General features: G+C 43.7%; 1 protein-coding gene across 5 annotated transcripts in view; it reads left to right on the plus strand.

Annotated features, from left to right (window-relative positions):
* The first annotated feature begins 636 nt into the window (after positions 1-636).
* FBXW4 (F-box and WD repeat domain containing 4) overlaps positions 637-18,987 on the plus strand; it is an 81,174-nt gene continuing 62,823 nt past the window's right edge. Inside the window, exons 1-2 of one of the 5 annotated variants that reach the window (XM_059169136.1) lie at positions 1,314-1,445; positions 12,868-13,360. Coding sequence is in view for 2 of the 5 variants with exons in the window: in XM_059169134.1 (XP_059025117.1) it covers positions 649-1,445 (797 nt within the window). In the remaining 3 variants the exon portion in view is untranslated. Of the gene's footprint in view, positions 1,446-8,672; positions 12,688-12,867; positions 13,361-18,987 lie in introns of those variants that run through there. The other 4 variants (XM_059169135.1, XR_009352483.1, XM_059169134.1 and 1 more) reach the window with 4 other exon arrangements.

An 18,987-nucleotide genomic window follows, 5' to 3' on the forward strand; every position in this document is an offset into this window, starting at 1 on the left:
GCGAAGACTTCAGTAGGGTTTTCTTAGCTCTCCCTTCAGATTGGTGCCCTTGTGAATGGAATGCGTGGTGTTGGGGAAGGACTCCTGGGTGACCTTGGAGAATCCATTTGCACTTGTGTGGTAAATAGTAAGAAGCCCCAGGTTTTGTCATTTCCTAATAACAGCACTGGGAGTTACTGATTCAGGACCTAGAGGACTGCAGCCTCCCCAAATGTCTAAAACACCAACTCACAGTCCTGAGCGGTTCCGACCCTGCGGGAGGACCCGGCCCAGGGAAAGTGCCAAGTCCCAGGGCTGCGGTGTCCGGGGCCCTGGGAAGTGGCCTGTCGAAAGGAGGCATCACCCAGGGAAGAGGAGGGCTCCTAGAGAGGGAAGGCCACCCAAGTGGATGCTTCTTGAGGGCAGAGGTACTACTAGGTAGATTCGTAGAAGGCGGAAGCTCTTCTTGGGGCCTCGGGCGCCCCGCAGCCGGCCTCACATGCCAGAAGAATGAATGCATGTGCTTCCATCCGATGCTCCCGGCGGCCCTGCCCATGGGGGAGGGGGCCCGCTCCCTGGCCTGGCCCGCACCCCACAGCGGCTCCACGGCTGCGGGTGTGAGGGGCGGGCCCAGGTCTCGGCCCGCGCCACCATGTGACCCGGTCCGACATGGTGTCGCCTCCTCCTGGGGCGGCGGCGGCCGCGGAAGCTCGCCTCTGCTTCGGGCTGTGCCCGCGGCCGCTCATGGGCAGCCAGGGCCACCCGGGGCCGCCCGGGAACGGCGGGCCGGGCGAAGGCGAGGGCGGGGAGGCGAGGAAATTGCAGGAAGGGAGGGTTGCGAGGGGGAAGCGAAGGAAGGCGAAGGGGAAGGGAAAAGCTGGAGCAGGGCAGGGCGGAAGAGGAAGCGGGGCGGAAGGGAAGCCGGGGCTGCAGAAAGCGAAGGAGGCAGCGGGGCTGGGGGCCGAGGCGGGAGCCAGGGCAGGCCCGGGGGAGGAAGGAGAGAGAGGCGGAAACGTGGAGGAAGGGGCGAGAAGGATCGTGCGGGAAGATGAGGGGAGCGCAGGGGCGGGGAGGGAGGCTAGAGGAAGAGGGGATGGGAAGGAGGAGGAATGGAAAGTCAGGCCTGGGCGGCGGGAGGACGCGAGGCCGGGGAGAGCGCAGGGACGAGGGGCTCAGGCTTGGGGCTGCATCGCAGGGCCTGGGGCGGCAGGGGTGGCCGTGGCGGCGGCGGCCGAGGAGGAGGCAGCGGCCAGGGAGCCAGCCGGCCGCCCCGCTGCGGGGCCAGCGCTCTTGCGCCTGCCGGAGGAGCTGCTGCTGCTCATCTGCTCCTACCTGGACATGCGGGCCCTCGGCCGCCTGGCGCAGGTGTGCCGCTGGCTGCGGCGCTTCACCAGCTGCGACCTGCTCTGGCGCCGGATAGCCCGGGCCTCGCTCAACTCCGGCTTCACGCGGCTCGGCACCGACCTGTAAGCGCCCGCTCACCCGCCCGCTCCCCGCCCTGGGCCGGCCGGCGTCCCGGGAAAGGGCGGGGCGCCGCGGCCTGGTCGGCCCGGGGTTATGTCGCACCCCGAAGGCGAGGCCCAAAGCCGGCCTCGGCGGGGACCCCTCCCCAAGGGCCCCTCTCCTATCGGAGCCCTCTCCCCTTCGCCCCCAGGAAGCCTCCCTTGAGCATCCCTCAGTCGGTACCCTCTTTGGGCAGCTTCTCACAATTAGCCATCTTAAGCACTGCCTTTAGCTTGTAATTGTGTCTTCCCTCGCAGAAGGTAACTGGCCCTGTTCCTCAGTACCCCCAGGAGCCAGGCTGGTCTGAGGCTTCCTTGGCGCCTCCTTGGGTCCTACAAGGCCACTGTGTGGCCTATCAGAACGTTGTTACAGACATTCACCCGCTCCCCCTCTTCTGAAGGTTGTTAGGCTGCAGGATTCAGATAAAATCGAATATGGAGAAAAGGACTCAGACCTGCAAAGAAGGCCCCTGGGCCAAGTGCCAATTGTAGTTTGACTTGATACAGGCAGAATGATACAAAAAAGAGTGCCTGCTTATGGCAGGGGACTGGTTTAGGTCCAGGTGGTATACCAAGGCATGGTACTGCAGTCTGGCCTGTTTTAGGTAGGATCTGAGACCTGTGAGTGGAAAACGTACTTGAGCCATTTGAGCTGTTGAATAGGAAGGGGGAAAAAAAATAGAATTGGGTGAGTAAAAGCTTTTTAGATTGCACCTAAAACTCCATCCAATTATGGTTTTAAAAAGTAATTATAAAACAGTATAACAACATTAGTTCTTTAAGCCGCAAAGTGTTATAATAGCACCACCTTTATTTAAAATAACTTTTTAGTTGCATACTTCTTCCCCCATCTCAGTTGCTGTTTTACTGATCCTGCCAGAATAGGTGCATAATAAATGTTTGTAAACTCTATCATAATGAGATTAAAAACATTCCTCTAATATTAAACTTTAATGTCGTGTCCAGATTTTTGCTATTATAGACAACAGTGAAATGAATAAAGCATTTTTGGGTAACAGCTTTTGAGATACGTCACATACCACACATTTTTAAATTAGTTCCTTAGGATAAATGCTCAAGATGGGCATTACTGGATCAAAGGTTATGGTTTGTAAAATTCTACCAAGTTACGGTGGCACCAGCAAAGAATCATTAAACCAGTTGCATGTGAAAATTTAAAAATCTGCTAAAATGGTCATATGATTGTATCCCAAAGTTTTATTTTTTGCTTTTTTTTTTTAAACTACTGACCCCCATAAATATTTTTCCATGTGTTTGTTTCACCTGTGAGATCATCTGTACATAGTCTTTGCCCATTTATTATTGGGGTCTTGATGTTTTTCTCATAAATTTGGAATCCTGTGGGTCATAGATACTAGACTCTCATCTGTCATCTTTGATGCAAATATTTTCTCCAGTCCTTTTTACTTTCCTATTTTTAGCCTATAGAAGTTTTACACTTAAATATGTCAGAATCTGTCGGTCTTTTGTCATTTTTTTCTTTTTTTACCCCAAAGCTGAGAAATTTACAAATTCTCCACAGACCTGATGAATCTTCTTTTTGATATTCTGCTGGCTTTCTTATATTTGGTTTTTTAAAGATAGTTAACACTTTCATCAATATCAGTTTTATTCTGGTGCAAGGGTGAGTTTACCTTCTCTTTTTTCCCCCTAAACCTAGTTATCACTATACCTTTTGTTAAATAATTCTCTTTCACTTTGTTTTAGAAAGCTTATGTTGTCAGTCATTAAGTTTAGGTGTGTATAGACACACACACACACACACACATCTGAACTTCATTTTGTTCTGCAGATATATTTTTCCATTTTCCTACTGTTTTAAATATTGTTATTTTTTGGTAGAATCTGCTATCGGTTAGGGTTAGATTTATCCTTTTTATGTGGTGTGTTAGGTTTCCACTCCCATTCAACTCCCTAGCAAAAAAAATTCTGTGCCTTTTCAAAAGTTTCTGTTGTTTTTACTGTAAAGTTCTTACATATCTGTTGTCAAGTTTTTTCCTAAGTATTCCTGTATATGTTATGTATTTTGTTTTTATTGTGAATGCAGTTTCTTTTTCAGTATGTTTTTCACCTGGGTGTTACTAATGATGTACAAGGTTACTATAATCTTTTGTAAATTTTGAACCTGATTATTTTGCTTAACTTTTATTCTGGTATGATTTTGTCTAGTCAGGTTTGTTATCTAGTATGATAATGATTCTTTGGGATCTTTTGGCATGCAGTCTTGTTACCTTCATTTCTTATAAGAAAAATTCTTTCAAAGGACCGATCAGTTGACCTTTAAGGGAAGTTGGCTAAAGTGACTGAAACCCAAGCCAGCTAAGGCAAAGCTTTCTTTCCTTATAGAGACTGAATGAATGAAAGAATTGATGTTTATTTTTCTTTCCTTTTCAAATGCTCTAAAAGAGAGATAATGGGAATGAGTGTTCGTTCTGTGAGCAAAAACAACAAAATGAAAATGAGTTTATAGTATAAAGTGCTTTGAGACTGTCAGGTGATAGCCTTTATTATTTATTAGCCATGTGTGTTTTGATTTCTTGCCCATGTCCTAGGATGGGGTATCTCCGACCTTCTAGGGAAGTTGTTTTACCACAGCACTTGATAAAGAGCAGGGTCACTGCTCATGTTTTCTGAGTTGAGGGAAGAAGTTATGCGTGTTACAGCAGGTGGAGAGAATGTTTACCAGTGTGGTCTGTTTCTGGACAGCTGCAGAGATGTGATAAGCCACCAAGAGAGGTGGTTGTCATCCCCGGAGGGAGCCAGCATACACCCCAGTCCTCTAAGGGCGTCAGATAGCCTGGGCCCAAAGTATAATGAGACTATGGCTGCTTTGAATAGTGGCAGGACAGTAGTTTATTTATTTTCTTATTTTTTTATTTTTTTAAATTTATTTGACAGAGATCACAAGCAGGCAGAGAGGCAGACAGAGAGAGAGGAGGAAGCAGGCTCCCTGCTGAGCAGAGAGCCCGATGTGGGACTCGATCCCAGGACCCTGAGATCATGACCTGAGCCAAAGGCAGAGGCTTAACCCACTGAGCCACCCAGGTACCCCAGGACAGTAGTTTATGATTTGGACTAGTTAACTGCAGACTGGACAGTGGGCTGTTTTTATGAGCACAGCACAAAACTTCATTTAATCAGAAGTTACACAGCCTCACTGGACCTGAGTTTTATCATCTATAAAGAATTTTATACTTTTGCATTTTACTACCCAGTAAAATGAGGCTTAAATGTATGAATGCGGAATAACCAACACAGTGTCCAGCACATAGTAGGTATTCAATAAATTGTTGTGAAATGGAACTCTTTCATTGCTTGGCTTCTCTAGTCCATACTTAGCAAAAGAGATGGTTTGAATTGGAGGTGCTACTGAAAGACAGGAGGTGGGAGAAAACACACACATGCAAAGCTTAGTTTCTCTCACCTGTCCTGAATGTTTTTGGAAGCATGACAGCAGAACCTGTGGGCCTAGGGTCTGTACTCCGTGCTGTAAGAGCCTCTTGATTCTCAGAAACACAAACTGCTAAGGTTTACTGACCTTCCGGCCCAGGGCAAGTCCCATTCAGTTTGGCTGTTCCTAACTGATCATAGCTTTGTTTAGTAAGATGAACTGCTTTGGCTCCTTGTGATTTGTTAATGGTCTTATACTTGTGCTTGAAGGCATTTTGGCCACTTTAAAACCACAAACATAATTTGCTTCCCTTCAGGACTCTTGCCCAAACAGTGAACATGGGTAGGTATTGTGAGCTTAAAAAAAAAAAGTGAACACAAAAACAGTTTGAGTCAGTCATCTGGTTTAAAATCAGTTTTCTTTGAAGGTTTTATGAAGCCTGGGGGAATAGAAATATCTTTAATATAAAAATCAAGGAAATGTTTCATATAGTGGTCTTTTAAGTTTTCCCTGAAGGGTAGGGGGGAAGCTAACCTAGTTCGGTCTTCAAGAGCAAATGAGTGAAATTTAACCCCGTCGGTTTATAATGAAGGCTAGATGCAAGAAGTAGACAGTATGACAGGTGGAAGAGCAGAGGTGCTATCTGTAAGTTCTAATACTGAAAATGAACAAGAGCAGAGAATACAGTATAGCTGTTTATATAATCTAAGAGTTTTTTAAAGATACTTTGGTCAGTCTCATGTTAATTCCTCCCAAATTAAGTCCTGTGTGTTTTCAAACTTGAATTTTATTTTAGCTATCCTTTGCGCAATAGCTGGTACGCCTTGCATTTACTTGTGGTAGATTTGCCTAGAATTAACAATGGGTGTTTAGGAAGTAAGGCTCTGAGGGGTTTGCCCTGGCATGTACATTCATTCCTCAGCCAGGGTCTTGCAGACTTGGAGCTCTTTGAGGCTGGGGAACAGGGTATCTATTTCAGTGATGATTAACGTCCAAAGTGGTCAGATGGATACAGATAAGCAGAGTGTGTTTGTTTGTTTTAAAATGATTGCACCTAAGAGCATTTTTGGGGTCTAGAAAGCATAAAGTTTCCTTTCCTAACTCTGACCTGGAGAAGGCATTGCTGCCTGGTTACATTTAAGGTCTGAACAGTGATTTTCAGAAAACAATTAGCAACTTAAAATAGCTTAGGCTTTCTCCTTTGCCTTCCTGCCTTACCTAGGAAGGGGAGTCACTTAACTTGTTCTGTAGTTGATTGAAAATTTCATAGTTGCATGTATTTCTCTTTAGCCTTTCTGGAAAGGCTTTATTTTGAATCGTTTTGTGAGTTAATAAAAGCTGAGTTTAGTCCACAGGCTTAAAATAAATAAAACAATACACCTGTGGAAGCAGGAAACGGTCTAGTGCAGTTAGTACCTCCCAGTGCAATACTGGAAGAAAAGAAGAAGCCTTTTCTTCCAAGACCATGTCAGAATATAGTGCTGCTTATATCCTTTCCAGTCTTCCAAAACTTGAGTGGTAGGGGATGAATTTCCTAACATTCAAGGCAAAAACATGGAGGAAATCTAGAGTCTTCACAGTCTGTAAAATGAGCAGCTCCTGTTGGGACGAGATCTCTGAAAATATTTCATTGCCCCATACTTTGAATTTTCTGTGCCTAGCACCTTCCCCTCAGGTAAAGATTGTGAGCTGCTGAAATCAAAATGACAGTGAAGTTACTGAGGAACCATAAAGATTTTTTAAAAATTATTCTTGAGACAATAGGGAAGAATTATCTTTGCGTGACAATGTAACCTTAACTCTGGGTTGACCCTAGCGCTGGGTTCACCTCTGGTTCTGGAACAGGGAGTATTTAGGTAGACTCTTCTTAAGGCCAGTAAATGTTGAAAATTTAAGATGAGATCAGCTGTTTGAAAAAGTGAGGACAGAGTCAAGTTTTGAATTTTCTGGAAAATTGGCATACGCCTCTGATCTACAGAAACAGATTTTGGCTCAGCTCCAGAATTTATCTCAGGTGAGTTAACCATCAGACAAGATTGAGAATCCAAAGATTTGGTTTCTTTCTTTCTTTCTTTCTTTCTTCCTTTCTTACTTTTTTGTTTAAGATTTTATTTATTTATTTGACAGAGAACACAAGCGGGGGAGTGGCAGGTGGAGGGAGAGGGAGAAGCAGGCTCTCCGGCTGAGCAGGAAGCCCGACACGGGGCTCGATCCTAGGACCCTAGGATCATGACCTGAGCCAAAGGTAGACGCTTAACCGACTGAGCCACCTAGGAGCCTCAGATTTGGTTTATTGAGGAAAGTCCTTTCTATTCAGCAGTCTTGCTCAGATTTGAACAGAATTCAGATGGAAATCCAGTTATAATCAGGGGAAATGAGGCGGTTGTGCTAATTAAGAGTATATTTGTGAATCCCAAATCATGTGAGTGCTGATCTAAAGCCTAGGATGAGACTATCTGCAGAAAGAATTTATCTCTTGTTAGAGGGTTAGCTGCCTTGTCTCAGCTCTGAGTCAGTTCTCCATTAGACCCAAACCATCTTCATTGCCCTCCCTAGAAGTCTGGGCCACCCAATGGGCCCTGGGCTGCCCCTCTTTAGCCCACAATTAATTGCCAGTACATTCTTTCTTCTTCTCCTTCTTTTTGGTATTTGACATAAGCTCAAATTGCTGAGAAAGGTGACAACTGTGAAATGAGGACAGGGCTTAGAGACACCTTAAAAAATACACGCAAGGGCCACTAAATGACAAGAGCAGACCGCCAGGCTCTTTCAAAACATCGCCACGTCTGTTGACTTTCCATTCCTTGTCTGCAGCACAAAATTGGAGGTCAAAGAATCATAGGAGGTAGAGATGGAAAAGACATTTGGGGTCAGCCAGTTCATCCCTCCACCTTCTTCTGCCCCTGATTCCGAATCATTCCTTACATTATATTTTCTCCCTCAGCTCTTGTACAGTTTTCACGGTCTTCACTCAACCCCGGCTGTCACCTTTGGGGAATGATGCTAGAGGCTCCATCCAGTTTCTCCTCAGCAGAGAGAGATATCGCCTCTGCTCCCAGTTGACATTCATGAACTTCTTTGTTGGTGGTCTCAGCTGAGAGGCTGAAGAGTAGGGGGAGTCTCTCCCCTGCCTGGTGATGGGGCTTTTCTACCAGAACCGAAGCGCATTTAGTGTCTGGTGAAAGGGAGAGGGCTGGGGTATGGTGTAGTTAGTCATTGCTGAATTTGTTCCTAGACTTTTGCTTTTCAAGGCTTTTGGCCTGAAAGGAGGGATGTGTGTGTGTGTACAAGGCATGTGGTTTTGGGGAGGTGGACAGAGACAAGGCGATTATACTGACGAGGAGTTTGGTAAAAATCCAAACTTGGAAGTTGGTGGGTTAAGCAAACAAATAAAAGATACTAGTAGAGGACTGTTTCAAGAAATGCATGTTAGCAAAGACACGGAGTGGGGGCTTAACGATACACGGCGTTCAGCTTACGGTCAAGTTGAGAAGATCAGATGGGTGGAGGCAAATGTTTTGAACTAGGGGATGCTGTCGTTTTGGGGGTCTCTCCTTGCTTTAAGAAAGTAGGGAAAGACAAGTCTTATGTTCACCGGCTGCCTGGTTGGGCAGGGGGAATGGTCCTTTTTAGAGGCAGCTTTGGAAGTTTACCCCCAGCTCCCCATTTTGTTCCAGCAGCTGTTGGGAGCACTCCGGAGGGGGTATTATGTTTCTTCTGGTAACTCTGCCAAGAATGAGAGGAAATCCACAATCTGTGGGCTTTTTGGGAGGAACGGGGATGGGGTGGCAGGTGATGGGACAGGGAAATTAAATTGTTTTATAGTAAATATGTTGAGATACTTTTCCTGGAAAGCTCTTTCATGAGCAGGAATGATATTTCCCTTGCTCATGAGCTTGTAATGGGTTCTTTCTCTGCAGAGAAGGGGAAATCGTCTTCTTCCAGGACATCTTTTTCTTTCTTTCCTGTAGTTCCAGCTTTGACCTCCCATGTTTCTTGGTGGGGTGGGGGGAGGCAGTTAAGAAAGTCCATATTGAAAAGGTGAGTCAAGATTCAGATACTGGTGCTGCCGTGTGAGCCCAAGAGGGGCTGAGTCTCTTTAGAAGTGAGTTACTAAAGAACCTCTCATTTATCCAGTACCTCGGCTGCAGTTTGACTTTATCATACTGGCCTTGAAACTGGAGATGTAAAAACTTTCTGGGTGGTGTCTGGTTCATGTTCTTTCCATCCCTTCATCCAGGTTGGAAGGACACCAGGGATTTTGAAGCCTGGCTACTTGGGCTGAGAACCTGTTTTAGTGATTAATATGGAACACAGTTGCAAGATTAAAAACAATAAAAAACAACCCTGAGAAGCAGAGCAGTGTAATTATTCCTTACATTTCAGATGGGGAGCCCAGGGAAAAGTCATTTTTAAGGTATGAGAATAAAGTCCACGTGTGAAGCTGCTAGTGCCTAATTCATGACTCACTGAGAGGATGGCCTGTTCACAAAAAGTAGTAGCATCTTTCTTGCTGTTGTTTGTGCTCAGAAACTGCTAGATCAGCCTTTCTGAAAGTTGTACTGTGGGATTCTTGAAAAAACTTACTCTGTGATCAAATGAGTATGGGAAATGCTGTGCTCCGTATTGCTTCTCCTAGAGGTTCACAATGCCTGTTGGTAAATGAAAGACACCGAGAAGTCCTGCAGTCAAGAGACCTGTTTAATTTTGTTTCAGCCAGCATTGTCTAAAAAGAGTTTGACCATACATTTTTCCCATTGCTTAATATCTCTCTTTTTTTTTTTTTAAAGATTTTATTTATTTATTTGACAGAGATAGCTCACAAGTAGGCAGAGAGGCAGGTGGGGTGGGGGGGAAGCAGGCTCCCCACTGAGCAGAGAGCCCTATGTGGGGCTCGATCCCAGGACCCTGAGATCATGACCTGAGCTGAAGGCAGAGGCTTTAACCTACTGAGCCACCCAGGTGCCCCAATATCTCTTAACATCTTGGAGAACATACACAGTTAAGTGCCTTGCAAATACAGAACTTGACCAATAGTAGGAGGAAATGAAGGTGAGTGTGAACACAGTCCTAAATCCTATATTCAGGGTTATGAATTGAGGTTATGCCTAGAGCTTCTGAAACTTCTTTGGACAGCTTTGACATGTGGTACCACATTAAGGTAACTTATCTACTCAAGTTCCTTCCCTCAAGTTTCTGTAGCATAAGAATTTGGAGGCTTTGGTTGAGTTCCTAAAGGTGTGGTGTATTATACATTTTTAGGAAGGGACTTTGGAGCAAGAAGGTAGTGTGTCTGGGCTCCTGAAAAGCTACAAGTATTGTTGAAAGTGTGACTTGCCAAAAGACTTAAGTGGTTCCTAAACAGTAGCTATCAAAATACCTGTTATGATAGGCCTAGGGTCCTCCCATTTTGTGTCTAGGACATACTTTTATATGGTGTTAGAATTTTTTGGTAGTACATGAAAGGATTAAAAGGTTAAGTTCTTTGAAAAAAACAAGTTTTAGAAAGTTGAAAACCTGTATATTTATTTATTCACCATCTGGTATGTTCCTGTTTGAGTAGAACTGTTTACTGCCTTGATCTTGTTCTCTTATATCCATTCATATACCTTCCTCCAGACACATTATCTTTATTTTATTTGCAGCAAATTGGGCCAGGGGCCATATTGTGGCTCAGTGGTTTGTCTGAAATCTTCATGAAAGTGGGTGGATCTCGAGTTGAATGAAAGTCAATTCTAGAAATTGTTTAAAGTGTAATGGCACAATTGTTCGGGGTTTCTGGTGTACCACTGCTCTGCCGCATGCCGGTTGGGATGTACTTTTAGAAGTACTAAGAGGCTAAGACTTTATCCTGTGGAATTTAGGACTGGATTGGACAAACAAGACATAAAGCCGCAGAACGTTAACAGTGCCTCAGTTTGTGGTACGTTCAGTCCAGGGGTTCACATGAGAGGGAGAGGACTGTTTGCAGGACTTAGGAAGTAGAGGTGGAAGCTGGATTGTGCAGAATGGGTGAATTTGACTAGTGCCCAGAACAGAGAAGCAAGCGTTTGTCTGGGACAGGCTAGGCTGGTGCTGACAATTCAGGAGAAGGTACAAGGGTAGGAATGAATGTAGAAGAGATGGGCTTGGCCAGAGTTTGCTTGTGTGCTGTGGAACCACAGGAGGTACGGTCGGATGAGCAAGGTGAGACCTTGCAGGGGGACAGGTGGGTCTGCTGCCTCATCTTGTACATGGTCCTCTCATCACGGTGGGGAACAGTCTCATTTCACCCTGGCTGTTGGGGCTGTGTCCCTGTTTCCTGGCCAGAAGGGTAAGCAGTTTAACACAATATAATGATTACTCGTTGATTAAAAAAAAAATCTTATTTGGGGTGCCTGGGTGGCTCAGTCTGTTGAGTGTCTGACTCTTGATTTCAGCTCAGGTCACGATCTCCTGGTGGCGGGATTGAGCCCCATGTCCGGCTCTGTCCTGAGTGTGGTGCCTGCTTAGGATTCTCTCTCTTCCTCTCTCCTTCTCTGCCCCTTCCTCCTCTTGTGCTTGTTCTCTCCCTCTTGATCTCAAACAAACAACCAAATAAATAAATAAAAATTTTAAAAAATTTTAATTATAGGCCTCAGCTGCTGAGGCCATTGGAGGATTTAATCCAGTGTAAGTGTAAATGAAGAGTGAAGAGTGTCCTGTCTTGGGCTGTTTAAATACTTGTGCACTGCCTGCTGCGCCAGGCCCTTGCCTGCCTGAGTCTTTTAACCTGGGTGTTAGCATTTTAAAGGGACCCCTCAGGAGTTCTGGCCATTGAGTGACTACCTCCTTCCCAGATGGGAACTGTTGGCCAGACTGTGACTAGTCAACGTTTGTACCACCAAAGTACTCTATTTTGTGGTTTAAAAAGAATAAAATTAACTACATTAAAAAAAAAATACTTGTACATTAGAGCCGAATTCTTAGTACTGGTAGAAGGTAGGGTAGGCACAGGCAATACAAGGGACAATCTTTCTGGAAAGCAGGATCAAATAAATCAAGAGGCAAGGTTAAAATTCCAAGCCATGAGCACCGTCCTGAGTAGTCCCGTCTCCCCTCCTTAGCCCCGGGCGCCCTGAGGTGGCCTTGTTCTCCGTTTGTGGACAGGCTCCCCACCTTTGCCAGCGTTCTGGAATCAGCAGGGACTGAGGCTTATGGAAGTCATGCCAGTCATGCAGGGCGGTGGCCTCCACGGCATCCAGGGGAGCCGAACTGCAGGATGGGGCAGGGAGGAAAACTGAGTTGGGATCCAGGAGTCTCCGACCTCCCTGAGATACCTGTGTTTCCGTTCCTTCAGCACAAGGCATTTTTATTCAGACTAGGTTTATGTATTTGCTTTGAGTTTGCCGGGTGAGGGAGGAGATGTGAAATGAAAGGGGACTCTAGATAACTGCCTAGATTAATTTCTGTCCCTCTGGACTCGCTTGTTGCCAAGATTTTAAGGGGCCCCATAGCTTACCACGGGGGCATGTTGTGTTGTTTTTGTTTAAAATAGGTCTTGCGCCCAGGAATGCAGTCAGACTGTAATGGTGACTAAGAGCCGGAAAGCGGAGAGGGAGGGGGCCCGAGTGGAAAATGAGCCTGAGGCAAGAGAAGGTGGGCTGGGAAAATGGGAGTTCCAGCAGGCCCACAGGCTGGTTAGAGATTCTAACCCCGCATTAACAGCCCTGTGAGAGGTTTATTTACAGGGCACTAATCATTTTCGGGGGGAGCACCCCCACTTTAAACCAGCAAGTGTGTTGGAGAAACAGCCAACCGGAGAGCATTTCAAAGGTGGGAACAAGGGTCCTTATTGAATTCCAAGGGGCACCTGCTCCTGTCTTCTTAGGCATGTCTGCTGCCTTGTTCTACCAGCCCCTTTGACCGGACTGTGACAGGTCCCAAGGGGGGAGGGAGGAGAGGATGGGTACCTGTTTTCAGAGAAAGATTGTTTTATTCCTTCTGGTTTTTCAGGTGCTGAAGCCATAGGATTTCGCCACCAGCTAGGGAAACTAACCATCAAGGATGATGAAGTGGACAAAAGGGATGAAAAAGCTGAGTTGTTAAGCTGCTTTGAACAAAGTGGCACTATTTCTCAAGTCAGAGCCAAAGGGAGTGGCTTGACAAAGTTGAAATTTGATTTTGAAGGGCCAGAGCCAAGTGTCGTGAGGATGGTGTAGGTTGTGGGAGAGGACGCCTGCACCTGCTGTTTGGCAGCAGCTTTTAAAGTTCAACTTTGAAAGTTTGTTGCTGGGGTGATCAGGCCCTTAGGGCAGTGCTTTGACCCTTAGTAAAGTGTCAGCAAATGGCAGTTAAGTGATCAGAGAGATGAGAGAAGTGTTATCCTTCACCCAGTTCAGGAAATACATTGATCCTTCCCCCCTCGCTTCCTTCCTGCTGTGATCCAGAATATTCAATTTTTGGTTTCATCTCTACCTCTTAACTTGGACCTAACTCCAGACGACAGGTGAGCTACAGAGGATGTCTTCTTTTATAACCTGGGAGGGATTTGCAGAGAAGATTTGACAGGGAGTCTGATCTTTCTCATTAAGAGTTTAATTCTTTGGTTCATCCTGTTAACTGTCCTTTGCTCTGCTTAGTTCTCTCTCCATCTGATCACGAGGCTTGCTCTCTAGCATTGTGAACCAGGGACCGCATTCACCCAGTGATAAATTCACTAACATATTTTAGCTTTAATGTGTGTACACTCAAATCCTTATCATTCAGCCTGAAAGAGGACTACTGTTTGACATTGGAACAGTTTTTAATAATTGTAATTAATTAGTTAGGGGAAAAATAAATGGTTATTGGATCAGCTTCAGGGATGACACTATTAATTGGTATTAACTACTACCTGTATTTATATTTATGTAAAAAGAATGGACGTTTTCTATACTTACACGGTACTTTGTTTTAGTTGTCATTTAAAAAACCATGATTGTGAGAAATACTGTCCTCATTTCTTGGGGGAAGGTATTGGCTGTTAGAGAAGTCAGGTCACCAGAATGCTATAATTAATAAGAGGTTGAACTGGGATTCAGATCCTAGTTTCCTAAGTGTGCATTCTGGGCTTTTCCCACAACTTCATTGATTCTACTATTTAGTTAAAGGTAAATTGAGAGATCTAATGATCAACAATTATGTGAGAGAGATCTGTATAAATATGTAAGATCTAGAAACTCACTTGCAAAGCACCATTTATTTACCTCTTCTGGTGTGTTTACGGAGGCTAATTTTATGTAGCGTATTTTCACCTCTATCTTTATAAATTGAATTTCATTTTAAAATTACCATCGCTCGCTATGGTCCTTTCCAAAATGTTTGGCAGTTCCCACATCTGTCATTTCCAGTGGCAGGATATCCATTGCATGAGTATACTGTTCTCCCCCACAGACAAACATCTGGGCCACTTGCAGGTTTTAGCTCAAATATATAGCCGCAACTATAAATATCTTTGTAAAAATATATTTTTTTCTTTTGAATTATTTCTTGGTGATTTAGTGCTGAAAATGGTCAGAAGCTGTCATTTAACAGTTCTCCTAGACAGAATTCCTTCCTGAAGGGCTGTACCAGTGTGCTACCCGCCATGTATAACCAAACCCAAAACTTTCATCAAACCAAAGCCAACTTCCTTTTTCCCCCACCTAATAATAGATGTGAGGTGGCACTGTAATAATTGTTTTAATATGCATGTCTGTATTAACGTTGTGGGATGTTTCCTCAGTGTCTTTTCTGTGGACACAGTGGGACTGTTCTTATCTGCTGTTAGTTATGGATGAGAGGGCATTGGAGACTGGGTATTATTCTGGTAGATTTCTGTCAGTCCCTTAAAAGTTTTAGAGATAAAACTTGTACCTATAGTATTGTTCATTTTTCCCTGTATATACTCTGTTGTTTTCATTTTAATCTCCTGTTTTTCTTCTGTGCAGCATTTAACATTTAAACGCTTTAAAATCTAGTTAAAAAAATATTTTAAGGGGCACCTGAGTAGCTCAGTCAAGCATCTGCCTTCGGCTCAGGTTATGATCTCAGGGTCCCGGGATCAAGCCCGACATAGGGGCTCCCTGCTCAGCTGGGAATTAGCTTCTCACTCTGCCCCTACCCCTGCTCATGCTCTCACTCCCTCTCTCTCTAATAAAGTCTTTAAAAAAATTTTTTTAATTCACTTTCATGTCAGGGGGATTTATTAAATTGGGTTATGAGATATAATGTAAATCAGTTTTTTCTCCATTGATAATCCAGTTTGGTCACCAGCATTATTTTATTTTTTAAAGGCATTATTATTATTTTAATGAGTGTTTTCTTCTTTACCAAAATACTACAGTGTAGAAAAATTGGAAAATACAGAAAAACACAAAGAAAATAACACACAAAGATGACTATCCACAGTTAACTATTTTATTTTTTTAATTGTTCATTTTATAAATAATTTATAGTGTCAGACCAGTATATTGGTCTGACCATTCCTTCACTGTCCTATAGCATCCCCAGTAAGTGAGGGGAAATGGGACCCAGTTTACTAATATATTTTATTTGATTTTTAAAAAGATTTTATTTATTTATTTGACAGAGAGAGAGATTACAAGTAGGCAGAGAGGCAGGCAGAGAGGGGGAAGCTGGCTCCCCGCTGAGCAGAGAGCCCGATGGAGGGCTTGATTCCAGGACCCTAAAATCATGACCTGAGCCAAAGGCAGAGGCTTAACCCACTGAGCCACCCAGGTGCCCCTGCTAGTTTACTGTTTTAGAGTATTTACTTGTCATGTTCTTTCTAGACATGTATATTCCTCTTCCCTCCCTTCTTTCTTATAAACTTGGGAACATGTTACATAAAAACCCAACAACACTAATGAAGTAGTGATTTTTTCCCTTACTTTAAAATTTTACTTTGTTTGTTATATATTAAGTTCATATCAGTTTGGGTGCTTTCTGGCTTTCTCTCTCTTTTTTTTTTTTTTTTTAAAGATTTTATTTATTTATTTGACAGAGAGAAATCACAAGTAGATGGAGAGGCAGGCAGAGAGAGAGAGAGGGAAGCAGGCTCCCTGCTGAGCAGAGAGCCCGATGCGGGACTCGATCTCAGGACTCAGATCATGACCTGAGCCGAAGGCAGCAGCTTAACCCACTGAGCCACCCAGGCGCCCATGGCTTTTTCTTTTTATTTTTATTTTTTTTTTTTTTTTTTTTTTTTTTTTTAAGATTTTATTTATTTATTTGACAGACAGAGATTACAAGTAGGCAGAGAGGCAGGCAGAGAGAGAGAGAGGAGGAAGCAGGCTCCCTGCCGAGCGGAGAGCCCGATGCGGGACTCGATCCCAGGACCCTGAGATCATGACCTGAGCCGAAGGCAGCGGCTTAACCCACTGAGCCACCCAGGCGCCCGGCTTTTTCTTTTTAAATTGAAGAATCAGCTAGTTGTTTATTGGTTATTTCCAAGGTCTTCTAATTGGATAAAATACAGGAAGTATAATTGTGAACTATCTAAATATAATTGTTAATTATCAACAAACACTTTTTTAAAAAGATTTTATTTATTTATTTGACAGAGATCACAAGTGGGCAGAGAGGCTGGGAGAGAGAGAGAGGAGGAAGAAGGCTCCCTGCTGAGCAGAGAGCCCGATGCAGGGCTTGATCCCAGGACCCTGGGATCATGACCCGAGCCGAAGGCAGAGGCTTTAACCCACTGAGCCACCGACGTGCCCCAACAAACACTTATTGATACTTATTGATATTGGGTAAATGAAAAACAATTCCTGGTTCATTATAAACACCATACTAAATGTTAAATAAATTATCTTTGGAATTATGATCCAGAGAGATTATAGAACATTCTACATCATCTTAAAAATAGTGTTCAGTTGGGTTAACTAAACTCTACTCACTATGTTGAAAGATTTTCCATAGTAAGGTTGAAATAAAAATATATTTTGGGGGTGCCTGGCTGGCGTAGAGCATATGATCCTTGATCTCAGGGGTTGTGAGTTCAAGCCCCAGATCAGGCATGGAGCCTACTAAAAAAACAACAACCCTATTTTGGGTTGATCTTTTCTAGCCAGAAAAATATAATAAGAAACCCTTTCCTGAACATTCACTCTCTTTAAAGTGTTTCAAAAGATTGATGTGAAGTCATGGATATGTAAACATTTTTTAAGTGTCCACATGGGCAAAATGCTATAAAAAGAATAATAAATTGGAACAAAATTGACAATATAGATTATATTAAGAGCCTTTACAAACTCCCAAGAAAAAGACCAAAGTCCTCATAGGAACAGGGACAAAGGGTATGAACAAGCATTTCCCAGAAGGAATGCTAATGGCTTTCAAACATATAACCAGATACTCAGTCTTACCCATAATTAGAAAAAATACTATACACATTTAAGCAACAGGAAGGAAACTTTTGAAAAAAGATTTTTATTTATTTGAGAGACAGAGAGTGTGAGTCGAGGGAAGGGCAGAGGGAGACAGTCTTCAAGCAGATTGCCCACAGAGCGCAGAGCCTCACGCAGGTTTCGATCCCATGACCCTGAGCTCATGACCCAAGCTGAAATCAAGAGTTGGATGCTTAACTGACTGAGCCACCCAGGTGCCCCCAAAACCATCTTTTCTAACCTGCATTTGTTATAATCTTGAAAGCAGGACCTGACTGCTGCCTTTTAGCAAATGGTAGTAAATGTGATGGTATAGCAGAGATGGGAAGAAATGCAAGTCTCTCTCTTCTTTTCTCATTAGACATGGTAGTTATCACTCTGTGTTCCAAGCAGTGTGCCTTTATTGTCCAATGGAGTGGGCAAGGAAACACAGGGGAGCTATGGGGCCTAAAACGAAGTTTTCAAATTCTTGCTCATGATTTCAAAATTCTGTCTGAAGGTGCATTTTCAGAGGGGCTTTGGGCCCTTCTCCCTATCCCCTGCCACTCCAACACAGTCATAAATTATGCCATTCCTGTTGCTCTTACTGTGCTAACTTTCCTCACCCAAATGATACTATTGACACATTTTCTTAAATGAAAAATTTTAAACAGAAAAGTTGAATGAAATGTACCATGAACACTCATATACCCACAACCTACATTCTGTAGTTAACATTTCACTGTATTTGCTTTATCATGCATTTCAGTGAGTTGTAGAGGTCAGACGCTTCACCTGTAAATGCTTCAGCGTGTATGCATATACCTGGTATATATTAGTTTATGGACCTTTTCATTTATCAAAAGTTTATATACAGTGAAATGCTCAAATCTTAGGTGTATCATTGGGTGCATTTTTTTTCATTTGATGAATTTTTGACAAGTGTGTCCATACCTGTGTAACCCAAATCCCCTTAAGCTTTAGATATAGAATGTTATTCCAGAAAGTTTCTGTATATTCCTTCCCAGTCAATCGCTTTCCCAGTGACAGGATTCCTAGCGGTAATCACCGTTCTGATTCTTCCATTATAGATTAGTTCCCCTCCTTACACTTCACATGAACAGAATCATACAACATGAACTCTTTTGTGTAATGTTTCTTTCATTCAGCAGGACTTTTTTTTTTTTTAAAGATTTTTTAATTTATTTGTTTGACAGATAGAGATCACAGGTAGAGAGAGAGAGGGAGAGAGAGAGGAGAAAGCAGGCTCCCTGCTGAGCAGAGAGCCTGATGTGAGGCTCGATCCCAGGACCCTGGGACCATGACCTGAGCTGAAGGCAGAGGCTTTAACCCACTGAGCCACCCAGGCGCCCCAGCAGGACGTTTTTGAGATTCGCCCACATTACTATGTGTATGAGTAGTTTTTTCCTCCTTATTGCCGAGTAGCATTCTGTCAGGTAAATATATACCACGGGGTGTTTGCCCATTCTCTTGTTGGCTGCCTGGGCTGTTTTCAACTTCTGGCTGTTATGACTAAAGTTCCAATGAACATTCTCGTGCAAATCTTTTTGTGGACATATGCTTTCTCTTGGGTAATTGCTAGGTCATAGAGTAGGTATGTGTTTAGATTTATAATCTAAATTCATTATTATTAGATTTATAATAAACTGCCAGACATTTTTCCAAAATGGCTGTACCATTTTGCTTTCCCACCAAGGTTATAGCAGAGTTCCTTCCTGGCCTTCAA

This window comes from Mustela lutreola, chromosome 4 (genome assembly GCF_030435805.1).
Source record: "Mustela lutreola isolate mMusLut2 chromosome 4, mMusLut2.pri, whole genome shotgun sequence".
NCBI lineage: Eukaryota > Metazoa > Chordata > Mammalia > Carnivora > Mustelidae > Mustela > Mustela lutreola.